General features: G+C 48.4%; 8 protein-coding genes across 8 annotated transcripts; 3 read left to right on the top strand and 5 right to left on the bottom strand.

Annotated features, from left to right (window-relative positions):
* Positions 1-418: 418 nt before the first annotated feature.
* FOBCDRAFT_50389 (ribosomal protein S26e) lies at positions 419-1,448 on the bottom strand. Its single transcript, XM_031187729.3, has 4 exons — positions 1,286-1,448; positions 1,006-1,133; positions 847-949; positions 419-675 (listed from the first exon to the last, which is right to left on the bottom strand). The coding sequence occupies exons 1-4, from the start codon at positions 1,306-1,308 to the stop codon at positions 576-578; spliced, it is 354 nt and encodes a 117-aa protein (XP_031034994.1). The 5' UTR covers positions 1,309-1,448; the 3' UTR covers positions 419-575.
* Positions 1,449-1,975: 527 nt separating this feature from the next.
* FOBCDRAFT_278477 (ubiquitin family-domain-containing protein) lies at positions 1,976-2,495 on the top strand (the record flags this gene model as incomplete). Its single annotated transcript, XM_054706580.2, has 2 exons — positions 1,976-2,353; positions 2,409-2,495. The coding sequence occupies 2 exons, from the start codon at positions 1,976-1,978 to the stop codon at positions 2,493-2,495; spliced, it is 465 nt and encodes a 154-aa protein (XP_054562555.2).
* Positions 2,496-3,398: 903 nt separating this feature from the next.
* On the bottom strand, positions 3,399-5,270 carry FOBCDRAFT_50375 (uncharacterized protein). Its single transcript, XM_054706579.2, has 3 exons — positions 5,034-5,270; positions 3,851-4,973; positions 3,399-3,800 (listed from the first exon to the last, which is right to left on the bottom strand). Exons 1-3 carry the CDS (start codon positions 5,201-5,203, stop codon positions 3,549-3,551), a joined length of 1,545 nt encoding a protein of 514 aa, XP_054562554.2. The 5' UTR covers positions 5,204-5,270; the 3' UTR covers positions 3,399-3,548.
* A 155-nt stretch (positions 5,271-5,425) lies between these two features.
* Positions 5,426-7,194, bottom strand: FOBCDRAFT_230286 (glycoside hydrolase superfamily). The gene is made up of 3 exons (XM_059609828.1): positions 6,824-7,194; positions 6,673-6,774; positions 5,426-6,622 (listed from the first exon to the last, which is right to left on the bottom strand). The coding sequence occupies exons 1-3, from the start codon at positions 6,871-6,873 to the stop codon at positions 5,575-5,577; spliced, it is 1,200 nt and encodes a 399-aa protein (XP_059467779.1). The 5' UTR covers positions 6,874-7,194; the 3' UTR covers positions 5,426-5,574.
* Positions 7,195-7,548: 354 nt separating this feature from the next.
* Positions 7,549-9,705, bottom strand: FOBCDRAFT_230285 (major facilitator superfamily domain-containing protein). Its single transcript, XM_031187736.3, has 5 exons — positions 8,967-9,705; positions 8,865-8,919; positions 8,759-8,818; positions 8,183-8,711; positions 7,549-8,135 (listed from the first exon to the last, which is right to left on the bottom strand). The coding sequence occupies exons 1-5, from the start codon at positions 9,566-9,568 to the stop codon at positions 7,639-7,641; spliced, it is 1,743 nt and encodes a 580-aa protein (XP_031035001.2). The 5' UTR covers positions 9,569-9,705; the 3' UTR covers positions 7,549-7,638.
* Positions 9,706-14,500: 4,795 nt separating this feature from the next.
* Positions 14,501-16,256, top strand: FOBCDRAFT_230280 (nucleotide-diphospho-sugar transferase). The gene is made up of 3 exons (XM_031187747.3): positions 14,501-15,435; positions 15,485-16,077; positions 16,131-16,256. Exons 1-3 carry the CDS (start codon positions 14,805-14,807, stop codon positions 16,197-16,199), a joined length of 1,293 nt encoding a protein of 430 aa, XP_031035012.2. The 5' UTR covers positions 14,501-14,804; the 3' UTR covers positions 16,200-16,256.
* Positions 16,257-16,610: 354 nt separating this feature from the next.
* FOBCDRAFT_205612 (uncharacterized protein) lies at positions 16,611-17,526 on the top strand (the record flags this gene model as incomplete). Its single annotated transcript, XM_059609153.1, has 4 exons — positions 16,611-16,869; positions 16,948-16,966; positions 17,215-17,301; positions 17,337-17,526. The coding sequence occupies 4 exons, from the start codon at positions 16,611-16,613 to the stop codon at positions 17,524-17,526; spliced, it is 555 nt and encodes a 184-aa protein (XP_059465654.1).
* Positions 17,527-17,593: 67 nt separating this feature from the next.
* On the bottom strand, positions 17,594-20,560 carry FOBCDRAFT_166954 (Emopamil binding protein-domain-containing protein). Its single transcript, XM_031187749.3, has 4 exons — positions 20,513-20,560; positions 18,930-20,462; positions 18,229-18,470; positions 17,594-18,177 (listed from the first exon to the last, which is right to left on the bottom strand). Exons 1-4 carry the CDS (start codon positions 20,548-20,550, stop codon positions 17,723-17,725), a joined length of 2,268 nt encoding a protein of 755 aa, XP_031035014.3. The 5' UTR covers positions 20,551-20,560; the 3' UTR covers positions 17,594-17,722.
* Positions 20,561-20,850: the final 290 nt, after the last annotated feature.

Below are 20,850 nucleotides of genomic sequence, written 5' to 3'. Positions count from 1 at the left end.
GATTTTGCTTTATGTGTTGATTGGCTTTCAATATCTGGTCATGGTGCGCTATGGGTTGGTTGTCGCAGAAATGTCATTTCAATTTGTGTATAATCTCATGTTGGCCCATGGAGTTCGCCACAATAAACTATGAACACTCAAATTGCAGGACATAACCATGGAATCGCGCACAGAAAAAGAATGGCCGACTTCTACATGATCTTCAAATGCTCCTACAGCAATTGAAACATCCAAAGTAACAGCAAATAGGTGCCCGCCGACCGGCAATATGAGCCTGGCAACAGTTTGCTTAATGGGATCATATCGACGCCTTCATCTACAGCAGGTCATTGGATGCGACGTGACACTCGGCCGCATACAATCAACGTTTAAGTCAAAAACAGTCACATCAATCACACAAAGCGAAGGGAGGAACAGCAAGATATTTGTCAATGACGTGTGGACATCAAACGTCGTCCGATTGAATTTTGGAATCTCTTAGACTCATAATCCCAAAGGTATTCATCCCATCCGTTATTTTTTGAATGATGCTATCATAACCGGACTCCATCCCAAGACAAGCCATATCAACCCATTTAAGCCTTAGGGGCAGTAGGGACGATCTTCTTGCCGTCCTTGTTGTAGCGGACGCGAGGGGGAGGGGCACGGTTGCGTCGGCCAACGACGGATCGGACACTGTGATAATCTGGTCAGCTCAAATTCGGTGGGGAGAACGTACTGGGAGTGTGGCATCAACTGCGCAACAGGCTGGGAGTGTGTATGGTTTCATAAAAGTACTCCAAGGCTCATCTGAAGCACATACGCAACCAGGGCGCAGTTGTCACACTCCCGGGGAGGACAACGTACCGGACAATCTTGCCGTGAATGGCGCAAGAGACGCAGTACTGCAGCTTCAGGTACATCTTGGGCACGGTGTACTCCGCGAAGACGGAGGCATCCGAGATGTCACCTATAAATAATTGTAAGCGAGTGATCGAGAGAAGCGAGGAGTGGGATGGGACGTACGAATAGCAGCAGACTCAACCATGTTGCGGATGGTGAATCTCTTGATCGCCTTGTCCTTGGGGGTGCATCGCGAGCAGTTGCTGCATCGGATGGGCTTGACGTGGCCGCGGCCCTTCTTGTTTCGGCCGCTGGAGAAGGCTTGTTAGTAACTCGGTTCAAAGTGTGAAGAGATGTGCCGTTCAATCGTTGTCGAACATCATCGCGACGTTGGTGTTGTTCGTCTCCGTCGGCGATGATGGTATGCGATGCGATTGCAGGCGGATGGGGGGGGAAGTCGTACTTGTTCTTTCTCTTCTTGACCATTTTGACGGTTGCTGCTGATGTAAATATTCAGGTCCACGCAAGTGAAGAGAAAAGGAAAAAGAAGAAGAGAAGAGGCGCACTCTGAAATGTGCGTTTAGTCGATTGACGTTGAGGGCCAGTCCACTTTTTCGGTTTGGTGGGCAGTAGGGCAAAGCACTCCCGAATCTCAAGCGGATCGCCTGCAGAGACGGCTGAGGTCAGCGGATCCACCGCACCAGTTGGACGAGGGGCGTGCTGAGCGACCGCAAAAAAGTGAAAACCCTGAATCATGTGACTGACCCCACTGGATGGGCTGGTTGTAATTTCTGAACGGGCGCTGCCCTCCACCAAAAGTCGATCTTCTTCAACCCCAATTCGCACCATCTGAGGATTGCTTAGGAAGGCAATAGTTTTTATTGTCGAGGTACGTCTGAAAGATGCTGCAAATACCCGTCTCTGTGAGGGCTTCATTGCCTTTCACTTGAGGATTGCTCTTTTGTTATTTCGAATCGCAATTCTCTCTGCGCGCATGCTCGACGCTTTTTTCGACCTTGAGCCTCTTTTCGTTCATCTTCGAAGAAAACTAGAGTCATCGCACAAAAACGAGACAACACTCCGCCCGACGCAGCCGGACATCTGTGCTTCACACTTGGGAGAACCTGGATTCTAACCGTCTCAGTTAGGCAAGATGCAGATTTTCGTCAAGACCCTCACGGGGAAGACGATCACCCTTGAGGTGGAGTCTTCCGACACCATCGACAACGTCAAGTCCAAGATCCAGGACAAGGAGGGCATCCCCCCTGACCAGCAGCGACTTATCTTTGCTGGCAAGCAGCTCGAGGATGGACGCACCCTGAGCGACTACAACATCCAGAAGGAGTCCACCCTCCACCTGGTCCTCCGCCTCCGTGGTGGTATGGCCAAGAAGCGCAAGAAGAAGGTCTACACCACCCCCAAGAAGATCAAGCACAAGCGCAAGAAGACCAAGCTGGCTGTCCTCAAGTACTACAAGGTCGACTCCGATGGTAAGATCGAGCGACTTCGACGCGAGTGCCCCAGCGACACCGTAAGTTCCCTACAACTCTGATGGTTTGATCATTTGAGACTAACTGACTCTCTAGTGCGGCGCTGGTGTCTTCATGGCTGCCATGCAGGACCGCCAGTACTGTGGTCGCTGCCACCTCACCTACGTCTTCGACAAGCAATAAATGCATGACCAAGGGACTTGAATTGGGATTGATGACGGATCGGATTGGGTGCCAAAAATGGGCGTTGACGGGCTTTTGTAGCATAAAGCACATCCGGTTTCTGAGATAATGCATGCTTGATTGAGACGACAAACTTGTTAAATCACACAGCCGTTCTCCCCTGTGACTTTCCCTGTGTATGAATGTCTCTGTTTGACATGATCATTTGCCACTTTAAGCTGCACCAAATTTCGCCGTCTGGGATGCCCTTTGTGCGCCCCCATCGACGCCTGCTCTACAACACCCCAAACTCATTGTAAAATTGCCAAGACCCTCGTAATCGCTCATTGTTATCAGTCCTTATCAGTTGAATTTCGCAGCCTCGCATGAATTTCTTGGTGTCCACTGGTGAAATTTTCATCTCGCCAGAGCCTCGTTTGCCCTGGTGGGGCATGTCCTCAACACCAAGAAATCAGACATGGATGGCTGGAGAGCACAGCAGGTCTCAGATAGCATACGTTAGCTACCATAAAATGTCACTCATTCAGTTGCTATTGAGTCTGTCTTGTACACCATCAACCATTGTGTCTTCATCCACGCCATGACAGCATACACTCACAGCTGTCCATGGCCTACATTCACAGTCCCAATCACGATAAACGTAGTCTTCAGTGAATTTGCATGTTTTTGTAAACAAAGGGTATGAGTTTTCCCTCGTAGTGAAAAACAGTCTTTTACAATCAAGCCAAATGCCCTCAAACGCCCAAAAGCCATAAGCCAGAGATCAAGATCCTACAAAAACTCCTCAAACAATTGCGCAAGGGCCCTGGAAGCAAGTCTCCCGCGCCATCCATCGCTTTCGCCGCCCTGAGACAGGGCGGTGCTTCTGTTGGAGCGAGTCGTGTGAGACTCCGCGCGAGGAGATTTTGCTGGGCGGGAGACGTTGACCAGAGTCCGACTACCCTTGCGCAACGTCTATCATGACTGAAGATGCATCTCCCATTATCCGTGTTCCTGGAACGCTCTGCCGAGGCGACAGCATAAACCAGACGCTCTCAAACAATAGGAAGAGCTCTACTCGTCATCCGCAGCCTTGGACTTTCTCTTCTTCTTCTTTTTCTTCTCGCCGTCTTCCTTCACGGCGTCGGCTTCCTCCTCATCCCTCTTGCGCTTCTCCTTCTTCTCCTTCTTCTCCTTCTTCTCTTTCTTTTCCTTCTTGTCCTTCTTCTCCTTCTTGGACTTCTTGGTCTCGGGCTCAGGAGCGTCAGCCATCTCCTCGTCGGAGCCAGCATTATCACCGTCGTCGAGGAGGTCCATTACACCCTTCTGTAGAATAGTTAGGATTGATCAGTGATTGCGCTTCAGAATACACATACCATGACATCGGTGTTCTTGGCGGGCTTCTTGCCAGTGGCGTAGAACTCTAATCGGTCCTCGACCTGCTGCTTGAGAGCCTCACCGAAGCGGGTTGAGGGCTCCTCGGAGAAGTTGTCGATACGGCTGGCCATACTGCACTTGTTGGCGAGGTATCGAGAAATGCGACCCTTGTTCTTGGGACCAGCCTTGCCAATGAAGCTGCTGTGGTAGATGAGACCGTACTTGGGGGTGTTGCTCTTGGTCTTGAGAGCACGGAAAAGAGCCTTCTCGGCACCGAGGATCTGGAGAGTAGAGGCAGGGTACTTGGAGAGATTGGTCAGAGAACCAGCGTGAGAGATGAGGCGGGCGGCAACGGGAGTGCCAATGAGAGTCTGCAGGTTGGGGGCGATGTCGGACATCTTCTTCTCGAGGTAGGCGGAGGTGGACTTGCGGTTGTCGGCCTGCTTGACAACAGCCTCAGCGAAGCCGTGGACAATCTCGAGATCAGCAGCAGAGATGTCGAGACCCATGGAGACCTTGGCGGCGTCAATGATGGCCTGAGCCTTCTCACCATCCTCACCAACGAGGGCAGCAATGTCGTGAAGCTTGTCATCGTTCAAGCTCTTCTTGTCGCCAATGGCCAGAACAAGCTTGCAGTAGGTGTAGTTGTCGGAGACAATCTTGACCAGCTCAGGGAAGTGCCATCCGTACCACTCGCGAACGCGCATGAAGAACTGGTTGACGCCCTTGTCCTGGAAGTCGATGGTCGCGCTGGCCTGGATGATGTGATTGTCGTTGCGGGTGACGCTGAACTTGACCTTGGCACGGGAGTAGGCGTGACCCATACCCAGGCCGGCCTTCTCGACATCGCCGTACTTGAGTCCACCGAGAAGCTTGTCGGCGTGGAGTCGGATACCGCGAATAACGTCGCCGACAATGTCAGAGGTATCGGCAGTCTCGCACTCGAGGCCGGGGAAGAGGCCCTTGATCGCGCCAGCAAGGTTCTTCTCGGAAACACCGAGAACGACCTTGGTCTTCTTGCCGCTTGTCTGGGGAAGGTTGAGTTCGAGGACAGACTTGAGGTAGTCCGAGACGATACCCTCAGTAACGAGGTTAATGTTCTCAAGAGCCTCGACGTGACCCCTTTTTTGAAGTGTCAGTTATCGCGCGTCCATCAGCATCGCACACCCGAGTTGGAAATACCTGAAAGGGCTGAAGTTGGCCAGCTTGACCATCTTGCCGAACTTGGCGAGGTCGTTGACGGCGGCCTGAGTCTCCTTCAATTTCAGGCCCACCGCATCCTGCTGATGCACCACCTTGAAGAGGGCATAGCCCACGGGGGATTCGTATAGAGCGTAGTCGATGTGCGACATCTTGTCGTTCCCTGCCGGTGCCGCAATTGGGAATGATTCCGCGTCGAATGGGTTTGGTGATGGCTCGAGGCTTAAGATTTTCACACTTTTTTTCCAGGTGGAAATTTTCTGGCAGCTTGCGCACGGACCAGTTGAGGCTGGTGTGGCTAGTGAATGGTCACGTGGATGGATCTAGCCAGCATCGATTCGATGAGACTTTATGAAATGAAGCATGCAAAAGTATTCGTGAACTCAATATTTTGTCTTGGTTCATTCTTGTTGAGGCCGTGATTTATTCATACTGTTCATTTACTTATGTTTCTCCCAAGAGTGAAAGCGTCAACCTAACTCAACGCTCATCTTACTTCTTGACCCACCAAATCCACTTCGCCTTAATTGTCTGGGAATCCATTTCGCAAGTTATCATACTTACTCGCAGGATACTCAATGCAATTATCCTGCCTCATAAGTGCACCCGGTCCACCAAACCCATTCACAACAGTCGTGATCAGACTTTGTTCACCAGTCTTGTCCGCACTGCTCTCCCACCACATTGCACCTCCGAGCTTCCACTTCTTGACATACTCCGCCTTGTCCCAGGCAACTCGCGGCGTGTCGTATGTGACCATGGTTCGTGTCTGGGGGTTGTAGCAGTAACTTGCACAGCATCCTCTGTCCCCATACTCTGTAGCACCCTCGAGGGGAAGTTTCTTGTAGTCGTGGACACCAGCTTCCCAGGTTCCTCCACCTACGCCTTGGTAGGGGCGGCCTGGACCGTCGGTGTTCTCGAAAGCTCGGCCGTAGAGGGGCATGCCGAGAACGATTTTCCTGGGGGATACGCCGCTGCGAACGTAGAAGTCGATGGCGGCGGATGTAGAGAAGGGTGTTGATTGGGGGTTGTCGGGAGATGGGTACAAGTTCGCCTGGTGGCCAGCAACAGAGTCCCAAGACCCAGCATAATCGTAGGCCATCAGATTCCAGAAATCAAGATATCGATCCATTCCACGAATGTCGAGCTTCTGGAAGTTTGTCGCGCCAGCGGGACAAGCAACGGTCAGTTCGAAATGATAAGGCTGGCTCAAAGTCTGGGCATAAGCATCCATCTCACGTCGAACCGCAGCAAGCAGCTCAACGTAATCTCTAGCCTCATCTGCGTTCTGAGGGTACTCCCAATCAATGTCGATACCGTCGAATCCGAGGTTCTTGAGAAGGTCAACGCAGCTCTTGGCGAAGGTATCGCGTCCTTGGGGTGTGCTGGCAGGAGCCTTGAAGTTACTGCTGTAGGTCCATCCTCCAACACTGAGAAGAACCTTGAGGTTGCGGTTACGACGCTTGAGAAGGTTGAGCTGCTTCATACAGCCGTATAAGTTGGTGCCTTGGTCATTCCAGGAGTCGCCATCCCAGTGAATGTCAGTATCGGCCCATGAGTCGGTGAGATGGCTGATGATGTTAGCTGGGCTGCATTGAGATGAGCGTTGGGTGTGACTTACACTTCGCCAGAGTCGCTGCGGACATTGGCGAATGAGTAGAGAACATGTGTGAGGTTCTCTACGGGAAGATCTTGAGGACGATGCTGTCGGGCATAAATGGCCCTGTTCTCGTTAGCTGAGTTCAATGTCTCGATACAGGGTAGTTTCATACCAGTTGACAAAGTAAGCGACGGTGCGGAAACCTTCAGGACCACCACCCATTTTGACTGAAGTAATAGACGTAAAGGTATTCGATAGAAATACTGCGATCAATGCAATGAGAAGGGAGGTTATAAGAAGGACACTTGACCAGGTACAATGCCCAGCTCGTTGTCTCAGTGGAATATCCGTGATGATGGAGGGGCACTTGGAGGGGCTGGAGGTGGGGAATCACTTCAGCTTCAAAGAACAAGTGAATAACGAAGTGAATTGAGTAGGTCTTGAAGGTGTAGCAAACAAATAGTCAGATATAAGAAACGTGGAGGCATCCAAGCCTCTTACTCAGCAATTCACTGACCAGTTTCAGCTCTTCATGTCCAACTTCCAATCCATGTTTTTGCGTCGTCATCTGCGGCTTGACTTGCTTTGGGGTCTGAGCGGCCAAGAGTGGCGGTGCTACAATCGTGGCAATGCTGCGTCCCTGGCTAGAGGGGTAAGAAATCGACGCTAAGCGACTAAAATACTGAGGCAGCTACAGGGCAATATGTGACAATACCTGACGAATTACTTTTGGCGTCTTTGCTCAAGATCCCAAGCTTTTTTATGCTCCTTAAGCCCAGGCAGCTGGGGTAAATGCATGAGCTAGACAACGCACCAGACGACGGGACTGAACGGCATTGGCAGCTTGGCGGATCAGTCTGAGAATAGCGCAAATACTTCAGTATCGTTGCCTTCGGATTGTTGAAGAAAGATGTAAATTTTGATACTGAATCTTTGTATCTCTATGTGAACAGTCGCAACGTCATTGAATATTCCTGTGCCAGGGTATCAAAACACAAACAAGAAATCCTCATTCTCCAAATCCGTGATATCACCAAAGCCTTTATCTTCATCCTTCCGATCCGCTCTATCCCTTTCCAAATCTCCCGACTCAGTAACCCTATCATCCTCATTCTCTTCCGCCTCACGCAGTACCCCTCCACGCAATGATCTCTCCATATGCTCTATCCTCTCCGCCTCTTCCGCCGTCTCCAGACTTCGATCGACAAGCACGGCACTCTTTCCAAGCGCGACTCTGCGCTGGCTGTGAAGGCGGTTCAGTCGAGTGAGGTGCAGAGAAGTGAGTACCACGAGAGCGATAACGATGATGTATAGTGCGAGGTTGGCGCGAAGACCGCGGGTGTAAGCTGGTGCTTCATCGGGAGAGTAGAGTAGAGGACCGATAATGTTGCCGGCTGAGGCGCTGATGAAGATGAGTGCTGATGTGGACTTGCGCTTTGTGTCGCCGGCTGTGTTTTGTGATGACCATGAGTAAATCAAGGGTGCTGAATGCTGTTAGGTGAAGCGCGACAAGAGATGAGGAGATACTCACTGATACCAGTGTATGTGCACAAGCAGAAATAGCCAGCCAGCAAAACCCCCTTGTTCTCAAGATTATGCGCAAAGTGTAAGAGAATGGCGCATCCAACGATGGGAGGGATACACAGCATAACGATGACCGGGCCCTTGAGCTTCCACTTCATGGCAACATAAGCACTCGCCGACACAGCGATGATGTGCGAAACACCAACAGGGACGTTGAATAACATCGTCTCAAAGGGATCCGACACAAATGATTTGATGATCAAAGGCCCGAAAGTCGAGATGCCATTTGAAGGTACGGAGATGCAAAAGATCATGGCAACCCAGCACCATGTCTTGAGGTCCTTCAAAGTCTCAACAACATGAGAAATCCTCCACTCGCGAGACATGACACCCATTTGGTTATTGCGAAGACGCTCGATTGCAATGATCTTGTCTTCGTCGGTAAGAAACTTGGCTTCGGTGGGTGAATCAGGCATCCAGAAGAACATGACGAAGGACACTCCTACTGTGATTGCGCCGAAGAAGAGAAATATGATCTACTGGTGTAAGTACAGCGACATGGAAAAGAGTGAGTTTGGTATACCTGATAGGGCTTCATCTTGGAATCAATATGTGCTAGTCCATAAGTAATGAGACTCCCGAGCTGTGAAGCATTAGCTCAGGCTATCAATAAAGAACATCACACTCACCACCCACGTCAACCCATTCATACAATACCACGATCCAATTCTCAACGTCTGCTCTCTTCAAAACATTAGTAACATCTCACACCATCAACCCACCAGACATACCTTCTCCTCCACCACATCTGCGTAATCGCAATAAAGCTCGGTCCAATACTAGCTTCAAACGCACCCAGAAAGAACCTCGCAACCATCAATGTCTTGAAATTGCTCGCCCAAGTCATTAGAACAAGCGTGACTCCCCACGCCAACACCATAGCGCTCGTGAGTTTTCCGATGGGTAACTTGACTAGCGCGAGGGCGAGCGGTGGTTGCATTATTAATTGCGCGAGATACACAATACTTCCGAGCCATGAGTATTGATCGCCTTCGAGGTTGGTGTCTTCGATAAGGCCGAATATTGAGGCGTATGATAATGTTGCTTTGTCTAAAGCTTGGAGGAAGTACACTGAGAGCATGAGGGGCAGTAACGCAATGTCAATACGCCGTAGAATCCGGGCATCGTCAGCTGGCGAAATGGTGATCTGCTCATCCGGCGAACGACCCATTTTGATGAGCAACATAGCCGCTGCATCACGATAGTTCCCAGCTCTGACATCTTGTCCCTCCATGGTGTTGTTTTCTGGTTCATCATTGTTTGGGAGGGGTTGGTACTCTCCGCGGGACGACATGGCTGCGGCATACGAGCGGTTGAAAAACCTTGACAACATGGTTGCTCCAACCCCGACGGGCGAGTCTTTTTGTTGACAAAGTTTGTTCTGTTTGTTTGGGTTTCTTATCGTTGGGTATCATGTAAGATGGTTTGGTGGAACGAGGAGTGACGTCGGTGTGGCTGTGGTTAAGGGAGTGTGGCCCCTGCAGGGTCTGGAGGTTATGGCGTGCTGGGCCCTGTAATTCCGACTAACTACTAAAGGCATAAAGATCTAACGTGTGCTGAATAGCACCATTGGTCAAATAAACGCGCTGCCTCAGACCCAAAGGCACTACTCAATTTAACCAGTTTATATAGTAGAATCTTATGAGAGATTGAAGTGTTCCTTTAGATTCCGTTAGTTGATTGGCAACTAAATTCCTAATATGTGACCCCCATCTGACCAGCTTGGCCCTGTAATTGCGATAGAACATATTGGAACGGAAGCATGCCATGCGCATCTTCTTGCTTAATCCTGATCCCCGGCCCTTATAACCTTTTGCCCCTAGCTTGATGAATAGACTAAATGTGGCATATATCCAAAGTATAACACGCTGTGAAATCCTGCGTTAATGCAATCATATGCACATATATGGCGCATAAAATCGATGTAAAGAAGATCTAATGAAAGATAAACCAGATATCAAAATAGCCTAGTATAAAGCACTTAGGGACTTAGAACTGCACTCCTAGGTCAGAGATGGCTCCCTTAATATAGAAAGGCCGGGGGAAGGGAAAACAAGATGTTCGTACTGCATAAAGGCCACAGCCCCCTCCGTATAGAAGGAGCTCCATAAGATACCATTTCATGCCTAAGTGCTTAAGCATATATTCTAGCCTATAGACCTATACGCCGTATAATAAGGGGATAAAAGCGGATACACCGAGCACCACATAGGCGCCGATCCTGACCTTCTGCTATTATAACGTCCTAAACTTAGGTATGGAGATGAGAGCTGCTATGGCAGATCTGCAAAATATAACCTAATGACCTGGTTAGTATGCTTTGAAGACTTGTTACCTCTTGCAGCAGAGGGTATATCTAAGTGGTCTAGGTAATAAATAATAGTCTAATGAATTCTCTGCAGAAATAGTTTGCAGTTAAATATATAGTAGATCCCAGGGATAAAGGTGCTAACGGTACTATTGATAATCCCTAGTAACTCTATCTAGTGCTAGAACTATTCTACCTTGTATAAGTGACTTCTAATAAGATCATATACAGCGCTGAAAATTAGGCAGCTCTCGCCAGAATAGAAGAAGATAGTGAATATGATAAAATCGGTTCTTATGATGTCGATGTGCTGTGGCCTATAGATGGCTTGGAGAATGGCGGTCGCAAAGAGTGGTAGCAGTATAGCGCCGATTAAATAGGTATATATATTGCAGGTCTTATTATGCAAGAAGGTAAGACTTTTGATAACTTGCAAATAACCTGCTTCTAGTGGGCAATAGCCGGCGAAGATATACTTATTGTCTTGCCGCCACTCGGAAATATCGTGCCGCGTGACGTTCCGTGTTATAGGTGATAGATTGGCCATAGGCTGCTTTGCGCCGTTTAGGTTCTCAGGCTGCGCGCGGCGTTGTTTAATAGTATCTGGCCCGGTCATAATCACTGCGCGCAGTTGTTCCAGGTTGCGCTGAATCCTCTTCTGATCGGAGGAGTGATTCGGTGAAGACATCGATGGTGCAGGAGAGGAGGACGAGACTTGAGGCCTTGAGCATCGGCCCAGCGGAGTAGGGACACAAGGCAGCTAGGCGCGGCTCGGTTTTGTTGTAAGTGCCTGAGCGCCTTGGCGCCTCACGGCGCTGCACGGAAATAGCTGGCGTCCACAAGGCCAAACTTGGCCATGTTGCTATGGTTGGCGTGGATGATGGTCGCGTTGTAACTTTCGAGGGTAGCCGGATCCTTGGAGGTGACTCTTCTGACCCCAGAGAAGGGCAGTTTTCTAAAGAAGCATGTAACTTTGAGATCCGGCCGGCCTTCTGCTTTCTCCGTACTATGGACTAGAACTGATCTTGAACTGACTGGAGGGATTCAAGGCCACCAGTCCAACCACTGGTAAAGTCATCGATGGATGGTAAGAGAGCTGATGAGAAGAGATATGAAGTTTCACTCAAGAACCTGATCACCTTGGAATGGGAAATATCATGGACTTGATCGTACCGAAATGAAGCAGGAGCTCTTCTTCAATCAAGGCCTGAGGTATCACAGCAATCTGATCAAGCAAAATAAGGCAGTTCAATTCAATATCAGGAACACAAGCGAAGAAATGCTCATATATGTTCACGTGTGGGAGCAAGGCGACTTCTCTGGGACCCAGAAAACTAATCTTAAAGCTCACTAAATCTATCCTAAATTTACCTAAAGCTTTTCATCACTTAGGATAGAGGCCATAAGTTTAGGTTTCTTACCTCGTTTAGGTTCACAGGCCAAGTCAAGTGACACTACATCCTCTCATCCTATGATGTCGAGGTTGGGGCATCAAGTGGATTACTCCAGGTTCGGGATCTGGGCGACTTCCGAGCCAACTACGATAACCGAAATCAGACATGGGAGATTGAGAATACGACAAAGAAGACGAGATAGCATTCGGAGATATGAGCAGAGTGTAAGTGTCAAAATAGAGGGTAATTGGCCCACTGTTCACATCCTCCTTACTCCTAATCATGGATGTTCGGCAATCGAGCTCAACGTTGGCTTTGAACTCAATGCACTCTAAACAGTGCTGCCCGGCCGTTTCTCCAAAGCCGGATCATCAATATCCACCCACTTCCAACACCCTCACTATTCTGCTTGTCAATCCTTCCCGTCCCTCCCACACGAAATAAGCGCCTGCACCGTCCCGCTGCAGAAAATGCCAGCAACATACATGCTGCTTAATTCGCAACACATTACTTCACCCACCGCCACCTCTGTTATGCCTCCATCAATGGAACACCCTTCTCAGGCCCATTCCCTAAATTCGTTGAAGACAATCGCCCGTAAGTTCAATTTACCGTTCAAACCATCCCCAATCAATGCCTGAGTTTCCAAATTGTTACTATTTGTCGACTTATTAGTCTTGGTGAGCGAAAACGTCTGAACGAAGAGTATGAGTCTTGGTCAGATGAGAGAGTGCGAGGATATGACAATTCCGCGCATTGACTGAGATTTAATAGGTGGTTATATAGTTCCGTTGAATCTCTTTGTGTAGGTGTCAATGCAATGGTTCTGAGTTTTGTTTGGACTGTGGTTATGACTCCTATTAAGACATGTGAGTACATTCAAGATCGTGTTCAGATTCTGACTTGGAATAATATCTCATAAATTGACGATTATGCTTTAGAACTTCGACCAACATGGCCTATAAAATACATTGTCCTTGGTCAGTTCACCTACTCGGGGGGGGCATTCTAGAGGAGGCAAGAAAACTTAGCACCTTTATCCTAAGTGATAAAAATACTTACGTGAATTTAATATAACTTAGTATAATTTAGCAGGCACTTAGACCAGTTAATTTTGGCATGATGATTTCAAGTCAGAAGTTTTATTACCCCTTGAGGGCATTCAAATGATGTGAGGCCTTTCCGCTGGAGCGGCTTCAGCGTCGCCCTTTTATAACTTCACTCGCACTCACGAAAGGCTGGACAGAACAGGGTACAGCTGCGTCGGTCAATCCTACAAAGTTGGATTTGCCCCAGGATTAGGCGATGCCAGCTTCTAAGTTATCGACCTACATTGACTTGAGTGACGGGAATGCTATCGTGGCGATGGGAGTTGCGCACTTCAAAGACCCCAGTATTTCCGTCACGCCTGAGAGAAGTATACTGGTTTCGCATCTGGAGGGTTTTGGAAGTACTTGGGCAGTACGAAATACGGAGTTGACGTTGAACCTACTCAATTAAACGTCACTGTTAACGGCCGTGACAAGCACATCACTGTTGTACCTACGAACGACACCAAAGTTTCGGATATCGACCCTTCGCGATAGCTCAAGGTCACCTGGCTTCGACAGTCGATTTAGCCTCCAACGGTGAGACGACTATGTACGGATCAACTGTTGATAGAGCTTTCATCACTCCCATCACCAATCATCGTCTTCGTACTGAGATGAGCAGCACCCTCAGCTACCTTTCCGAAGCAATTATCACTGTCGAAGGAATCGAGAATCCATTTGTAGCTATGGTATATCGAATGCTAGTCACATATACCTCAGCCCGATTCATGGTCGGAGAGTTCCACGATGAAGTCAACGACTCCATCTTGTGAGTGAGAGTACTGTGGGTGCGAGGTCAGGAGAGAGGTTATCGTGAGAACACATAAGATAGAACTGTAGAAGAAAATAATTTGTCATTTAAGAAGGAAGGAGGAAAAAATCGTTATATTATATGACAAAGATCTATTACAGATGCCAGAGATCAATTGAGCGCCTTTGAGTCATCCCAGGAAATGTCTACATCTCGTACCGGTTTGGAACTGCGCGTTGACAGCTATCAATTCTTCAATATTATTCGCCTTATACGTGCGGTGACTGATTCAATTATGCGTTCAAAATTGTATTTCTACGACTTGGTTCAAGGTATCGTCATGGAGAATTTCTTGGTACACACCATGCGCTGAACTCCCTTGGCTTTAAGGAGGGTTAAGCAAAATGTGACGCACCCTAAACTTATTCCTAGCGTATGTAATTCTGGTCTCTCTTCAGGGAGAGTGTCTAGGTGAGGCAAAAAACCTTAGGACCTTGACCCTAAAGCGACGAAAATATTTAGGTAAATGTAGCCTAAGTTTAGAGGAGTCTTAACTAAGTTTTTTTTGGTATTATTTTTTGAAGTCCTCAGTCTTCTTGCTCCCCGATGAGTGTGAGCTTGGACCCCTTTCTATTCAGCATGAAGCATTGCGCTATCGAGTCCCGTTTGTGGGGTCTCCCTTTCTTTCGTTTCTTTTGGCGTTCTGAGACATACGAACACCTGGCATGGTGTCCAATACGGCAAACCACATCAATTAAATATTTCATGTCTCTAAATACCATTGATCTACAGAGAGGATGTTGATTAGTTGACTGTGAGACATGGTTTCACATCAGCCTTGCAAAGGGTTGTATTCATCCAACCTAATCCCTTGATACTTGGCTCTTTCCCTCCCTTGCCTCGAGTCCCTATTTCCTGTCCACGACGGCAAAAATGTCTTGACCTCAATTATTCTTCCTTCTTAGCTATTGCAAGTAATCTTATACAATTTAATTCTCGTGTTGTCGCGGAGCTAGGTACACAAGATGGGTGTAGCGTCAACACTCATGTCGCGATTCTGCAGGATCTTACCACCCGTCACCATCGTCACGATATGCTTCTACTTCCTCATTAAGCTCTCCCCCTTTTCCAACGCAGTTGTACCCGATCCTGGGAGATGGAAGAATCACGCCTTGGATGTTGTTGAAGAAGAAGAAGAAGGTTATACCTCGACATTCGACACGACTGCCGTCCCAACGCCTCATCAAACCTCAGTAGCGTATATCGAAGATCTTGAAAATAAGGGCGAGATTGGAGACTTTGTTGATGACGATGAGGTTCTTCCTTTTGTTAACATTGAAGATGAGGAGGATCTTCAGGAGATGAGTGGTGGGAAGTATGAAAACGAGACCGTTGATGATGGTGGCGGCTGGTCTAGATTCGCTTACATTCAGTATGTGACAAATGAGGACTACCTTTGCAACTCGGTCATGATATTTGAGGCGTTGCATCGGTTGGGAAGCAAGGCGGACAGACTCTTGATGTATCCGCAGGAGATGCTTGACCCAGAGGCCGAGTACTCAAGCTCACATGGTGGAAAGCTTCTAATCAGGGCAAGAGATGAGTATAATGTCACTCTTCAGCCCATTGAGATCCAGCACCGCGATGGACAAGACGGTACGTTCATCACAATGTCCAACTTCACGTTGTTCCCTAACTCTATTAGAAACATGGGCAGATTCCTTCACCAAACTCCTCGCCTTCAACCAAACCCAATATGAGCGCGTCCTCTCCCTCGACTCAGACAGCACGGTCCTCCAACACATGGACGAACTCTTCGAACTCCCCCCCTGTCCCGTCGCAATGCCCCGCGCATACTGGCTCTACAACGACAACCCACCCAAGAAGATCCTCTCCTCCCAAATAATGCTAATCCAACCCGACGAGGTTGAATTCGAGCGCATCGTCCAAAAGATGAACAGCATAGGGCCAAACGACTACGACATGGAGATTGTTAACAGTCTATATCTCGACAGCGCTCTTGTCTTGCCTCACAGGAAATACGATATGCTCACGGCGGAGTTTAGAGCCAAAGACCATTCAGCGTATCTTGGTAGTGAGAGGGAGCAGTGGGATCCGAATGCTGTGCTGAACGAGGCCAAGTTTGTGCATTTTTCGGACTGGCCTGTTCCCAAGCCGTGGATTAATGATCCCGAAGTGAGACTGCAGAATCAGCCGGATTGTGCTACGAATGAGACGACCTGTGCGGAGAGGGAGATCTGGAATGGGTTTTATACGGACTTCAAGGATAACAGAGAGGTAAGTTTTGGTGCTTGTGGGTTTTGTGAACTGGGTTCACTGACAAGTTGCAGAGAGTTTGTGAGTCGTTTGGAACGCAGAAATGGATACATTGGAAGAGAATGGATAGGAGGACTATGTGACGGTTCATGTACGTATAGAGATAGCTGGGATGCTTGAGGTTGAAGGTAATTTATGAGTCGCAAAAAGGAATAAAAATGAGTATTATGAATTGTATTGACATTTTACAATTGATCTTTATGAGTGGTGCTGGTCATAATAGCATCGTGCTCGAACATACAAGCGGGAGAAGGCCAACACCAATACTGTACCTTCAATCCCATAACATGACTAAAGGATTTACTTCTAATCAGTGACAAGATCGAAAAGACGTCCTCAACTTCAGGCACCACTAAACCAAGAAAGTGTTTCCGCCTCCAAAGATAAGCACCATTGTTACCAATAAGAGAGAAAAAGGTGTAGCACAAGCAGGCTTCGCCACAGGGGCAACAGACAAAACACCTCGCTCATGAGCTGTGTGAGTGAGTCTCACTATGTTTGGTGCTGGAGTTGGGACTAAAGTTAATGCTAACGGACAGCCCGCTACGGCTCGTCTGGCGGCCGGTGAACTCCTTGTTGAACGCATCGCGAGTCTGGCTTTCGAACCCGATGGTGAAAGTGAGACCTTGGACGATGAGCATTCCTACAAGCTTGATGGCCAGAGTAATCATCGGCACCACTGTCCTTCTCGGGTTTGGGCTTGGACTCCCCCTCTACAAAGAAGACAGCAGGGGACAAGGATAGGATTATCCGGTCGGTAAAGCTGCTGACGAACTGCGCAACAGGTTTCATTGCAGTTCAGAATGCTTGTGAGTGTTGTTGTTGTTGTAGTGATTAAGTGTGCAGTATTGTGAGTGGAAAGATGGTGGTAAACCAGTGTTTGAGACGAAAGCGATGCCCGGAATCGCTGAATAAGAATCATTCCTTGTATGCTATTTCGTTGTACTTAATCACCTAATTATCTACATGGCTTGTTTACTTTTCTCTGGTAGGTAGTCTACTGTGATTTTCGAGGGAACCTTTCTCAAGGGTAGCACAGAGAAGCCCGTAGAATGGGCTAAGAAATGCTACAACATTACGGAAAACGCATATGGGCAGAAGGTTCAGATTGCCAGGCTCAATGACTGAAGCTCTCGGGGCTGGGGAAGAAGGAGCTAAATTGGCAGGGCAGAGGAGGAGTAGCTTGTGAGTAACTGACAGGATGTTGAGAGGTCTCATAGGCATGTTGAGGAAGAGATAAAGAGGAATAGAGATCTTGATGATGCGAGAAAGCAAACCCAGAATAAGAGGGGGAGTGTAGGTGCGGATAAGCTTGAGCAGAAAGGGGATGATGAGGGTGAAGGTGAAAATGGCGGTTGGGAGAAGGGGATTGAGAAGGGGCCGGGCAAAAGCGAAGGTAACTTACTCTAATCAGGGTCTCGGAAGCGATTTGATCATACCTGTTGGTATGACACCTTCGACTAATGTATGTAAGGTGTGAGAAGAGAAACGGGATTTAATCAATTACGTTGAAGTGAAAAGGAGTGACTTTTACTATTGCTACTTCATCCTCCGTAGCCCAGTATCAACTTGTCCGTCACCTTTCTCCTCTATCACTATCCTCCATTTACATTCCCTTCTTCACCCTCTCAACCTCCTGAACCTTCGCAAAAGCCCTCTTCGTCTGAACAACACTATGAACCACACAAACCGTCGGAACAACAATCCAAATCGCATTACAGAAAACATAATACATGTAAAAGTAAAACTGCTCCGGGCGACAGTACACAATGCTATGAACGATCTCGTTGAAGTAGCAAGTACCAAAGTACAACAAATCGCCGTAGAGTTGTCCAACGCTGATGATCAGCTGGATAGGGTGTCGGAGGGGATGTTGCTTGACGATGCTCCATGCGCAAAAGAACGACATTGGACCCCAGAGGAAGGCGGTTATGGCTTCCATGGGAAGGAGGAAGGAGTCTTGAGTGAGGTAGCGTGAGTCTGAGAGGGAGTATTCTTTCCAGAGCTGGGCGAAGAGGAATTGTCTGTTGGGGATGTCGACGAAGTTGACGACGTAGTAACCTGATCCATTAGCACCACTAACAACCCGATATTAGAAGGGGGAGTACATACCCTCGAAGAACAAATGGATGCATCCGCAGAGAGCAAACCACAGTGTCATGAATATATCCGTCTTTGATGGTTTTCGACGAGATTGTTGGATCAGGGACAGTGTTACTCCGAGAATGGCACTTGCGCCGACGACGAAGGATGCTACGAGAGCGCGGGAGGATAGCGTGTTGGCGGCATATTGAGGAACGTCTGCGTTCAATGGCCAGAAAGGGTGAAGGGGGATTTTCGCTGTTGCGTTGACGCTTTCGATGAGAGTGTCCATTGTGTCTGTGTCTGCTGCGCAAGAAGTGAAGTCAAAGTGGAAGTGCGAGAAGCTGAAATGTTTATTGTTGTTTGTAAGACGAAGCTGAGTACGCCTCTTTTAAATACTCCAATCAACTTAAGTCTGCAGTTTACACAAACTGATTCACCACAGCCTTGTTCCTTCCTCCACCCAAACGTCTTACACCGTTTACCCGCTTGGCACATCGGAAACTCAAGATCCGCCATCGAACCATTTCCATCCCCACGACAGAAGGATTATCTCCAAACAATCCCATTGGCCAATCTTGAATAATATCGGAAAAATAAATGGGAAGCGGGAATCTCGGGGTCCGTTTGGTGATCTTGGGTATTTCAGATGCGAATACGAACGCGTCACTCGAATACGAAAATCGATGTACGCTGTTGTGATTACTACTGGCTCATCTTCTTATCCAAACACCACAGTCTCGGATTTCACTTCTCCAAAACTCCCGATATCATCGCCTGAACTCATTATAAGCGATAACTCAACCCTCTTCTCAACTGCATCCACCATAACCAACGTCTCTCTCATTCTCATCATCTCAGGAACCCTCTCTATACCCGCCCAGCTCGTCCTCGCAGGAATATCCTCGGTCTCCGCCCACGCCTCCCAAGGAACATCTTCCATAGCTTCTAACGGAGAAGCTAAATCGCTATCAAAGTACTTCTGTCCTTCAATTTCCATTATTCGTTGGCCCACTGCTGCTGCACCGTCGCTGTGCCACATCCCCTCTTGTCGCTTGATCTTGTAGAGAAAACTAATTGCGCGGCGTCGGAGCCAGGGATGGCGACAGCGCTGGGCGACCATGAAGGCGGGAACGATGAAGCCTGATTCTAGGGAGAAGGGGGATTGGACTTGGGATGGTGGTGTGTTGGACCAGAGTGTTTCTGCGAGTATGAGGATGCGTTCGTAGTGGCCTAGGAATCTGTCCCATCGTGTTTCTGGGCCGAAAGCGCCCCCTGATAGGAACATGCGTAACATGGTGTGGTACAACCTGATGGACACGGCGCCTGTTTCGTCGTGGGGGTTTGGATGCTTCTTCTCGAACTGGGCCATCTTGTACTCCCAAGAGCTAAGATCCTTCATTGTGAGATGCAGCATCGCGAGGTCTTTTGCTGCACCCTCTTCATCTCCTGCTACCGTCGTCTCAGACAACATCATGAGTCTTCTCATCATTCCAAACAACGCAGTCCCAGCCTGGCCATAGCTCTCTATCTCTGCGGTCTTCATGTACTCGTCAATCCACACCGTTCTCGGCGCCAGCTTATAAGGATACGGCGCTGATGAATCAGAGAATGTCATGGCCATCAAGTCCAACCTCGTCAATATCTCTGCGGCACCCGACGTCTCGGAACCATGTCCTGCTTGACTTAGCAACCGATGACCAGCCATGATGTGAACTTGACTTTCGGACCATCGACCCATCATGTTTGTAACTGATAAAAGCGCAAGACTCAGTGCAAGCAGTTGTGTTGGATCCTTCACATCTCGAGCACACGTTATCGCACGGCCATAGTTCTCATTTGCCTGCGACCATAGTTTCTCACCGCTGTGATACCCATGACCTTGCCAGAACAGCTCATGTCGTTGATGAAGCGCCCCCAGAGCAAGGGTAGCGTGCCATACTGCTGGTTCAGAATGCGCCAGCTGGAGTAACTCCCTTGTCCAGAATTGCGATGGTATAAACGATGCAGTCGACGGAGCAGTTAATGTACGAAATACATCGAATAGCGTTAGATTTGTCGGTGTCGCTGAACGACTTCTATCCCGTGGATACTGAGATAAAGCTTGTGAGATCGGTCCAATCACTGACATTTGCCGAGCTGCCTCTGCAAGTTGACGTCGTGTAACCGTTGAGTCCTCAGGTAGATATCCATCGCATTGACGTTTAGAATTTAAACATCTTTGACACGAAGGTTTCGCCAAGTCGCATTTTACACGACGAATGCTGCTCTTATTAGCCAAACCCTCATGCTACCACGAAATACCAAGACTTACCGACATGTAATGCACCCATTCCCTGCTTTTCTTGGCATGATTTTAGTGACTGGCTCAGATTATTGTAGAGAATGAGATTACAGGCTGGGCTGACGCATTTGTATATATTTCATCATCAGCACAGCCACGCATCACCGTGATGTGGGCTATGAACCAGGATCTGTGACATTGACTCACCGTTATGCGTCGTCAGATTCAAGGCTATGTTGTGGCTTTTTAAGCATAAGTGCATTGTGAAGGTTTCAAGATAACGCTTTAGACTTGAAACCCTTGCATCAAGGACCGGAAATAGACGTTTTGAGGAGCCTGCTAAGCTGATAAAGTTATCCTGAATTAGC

The sequence above is a fragment of the Fusarium oxysporum genome, chromosome VIII (assembly GCF_013085055.1).
Source record: "Fusarium oxysporum Fo47 chromosome VIII, complete sequence".
In the NCBI taxonomy this organism is placed as follows: domain Eukaryota; kingdom Fungi; phylum Ascomycota; class Sordariomycetes; order Hypocreales; family Nectriaceae; genus Fusarium; species Fusarium oxysporum.
The sequence above is the reverse complement of the archived record's forward strand: the minus strand, read 5'-3'. Positions and strand labels throughout refer to the sequence as shown.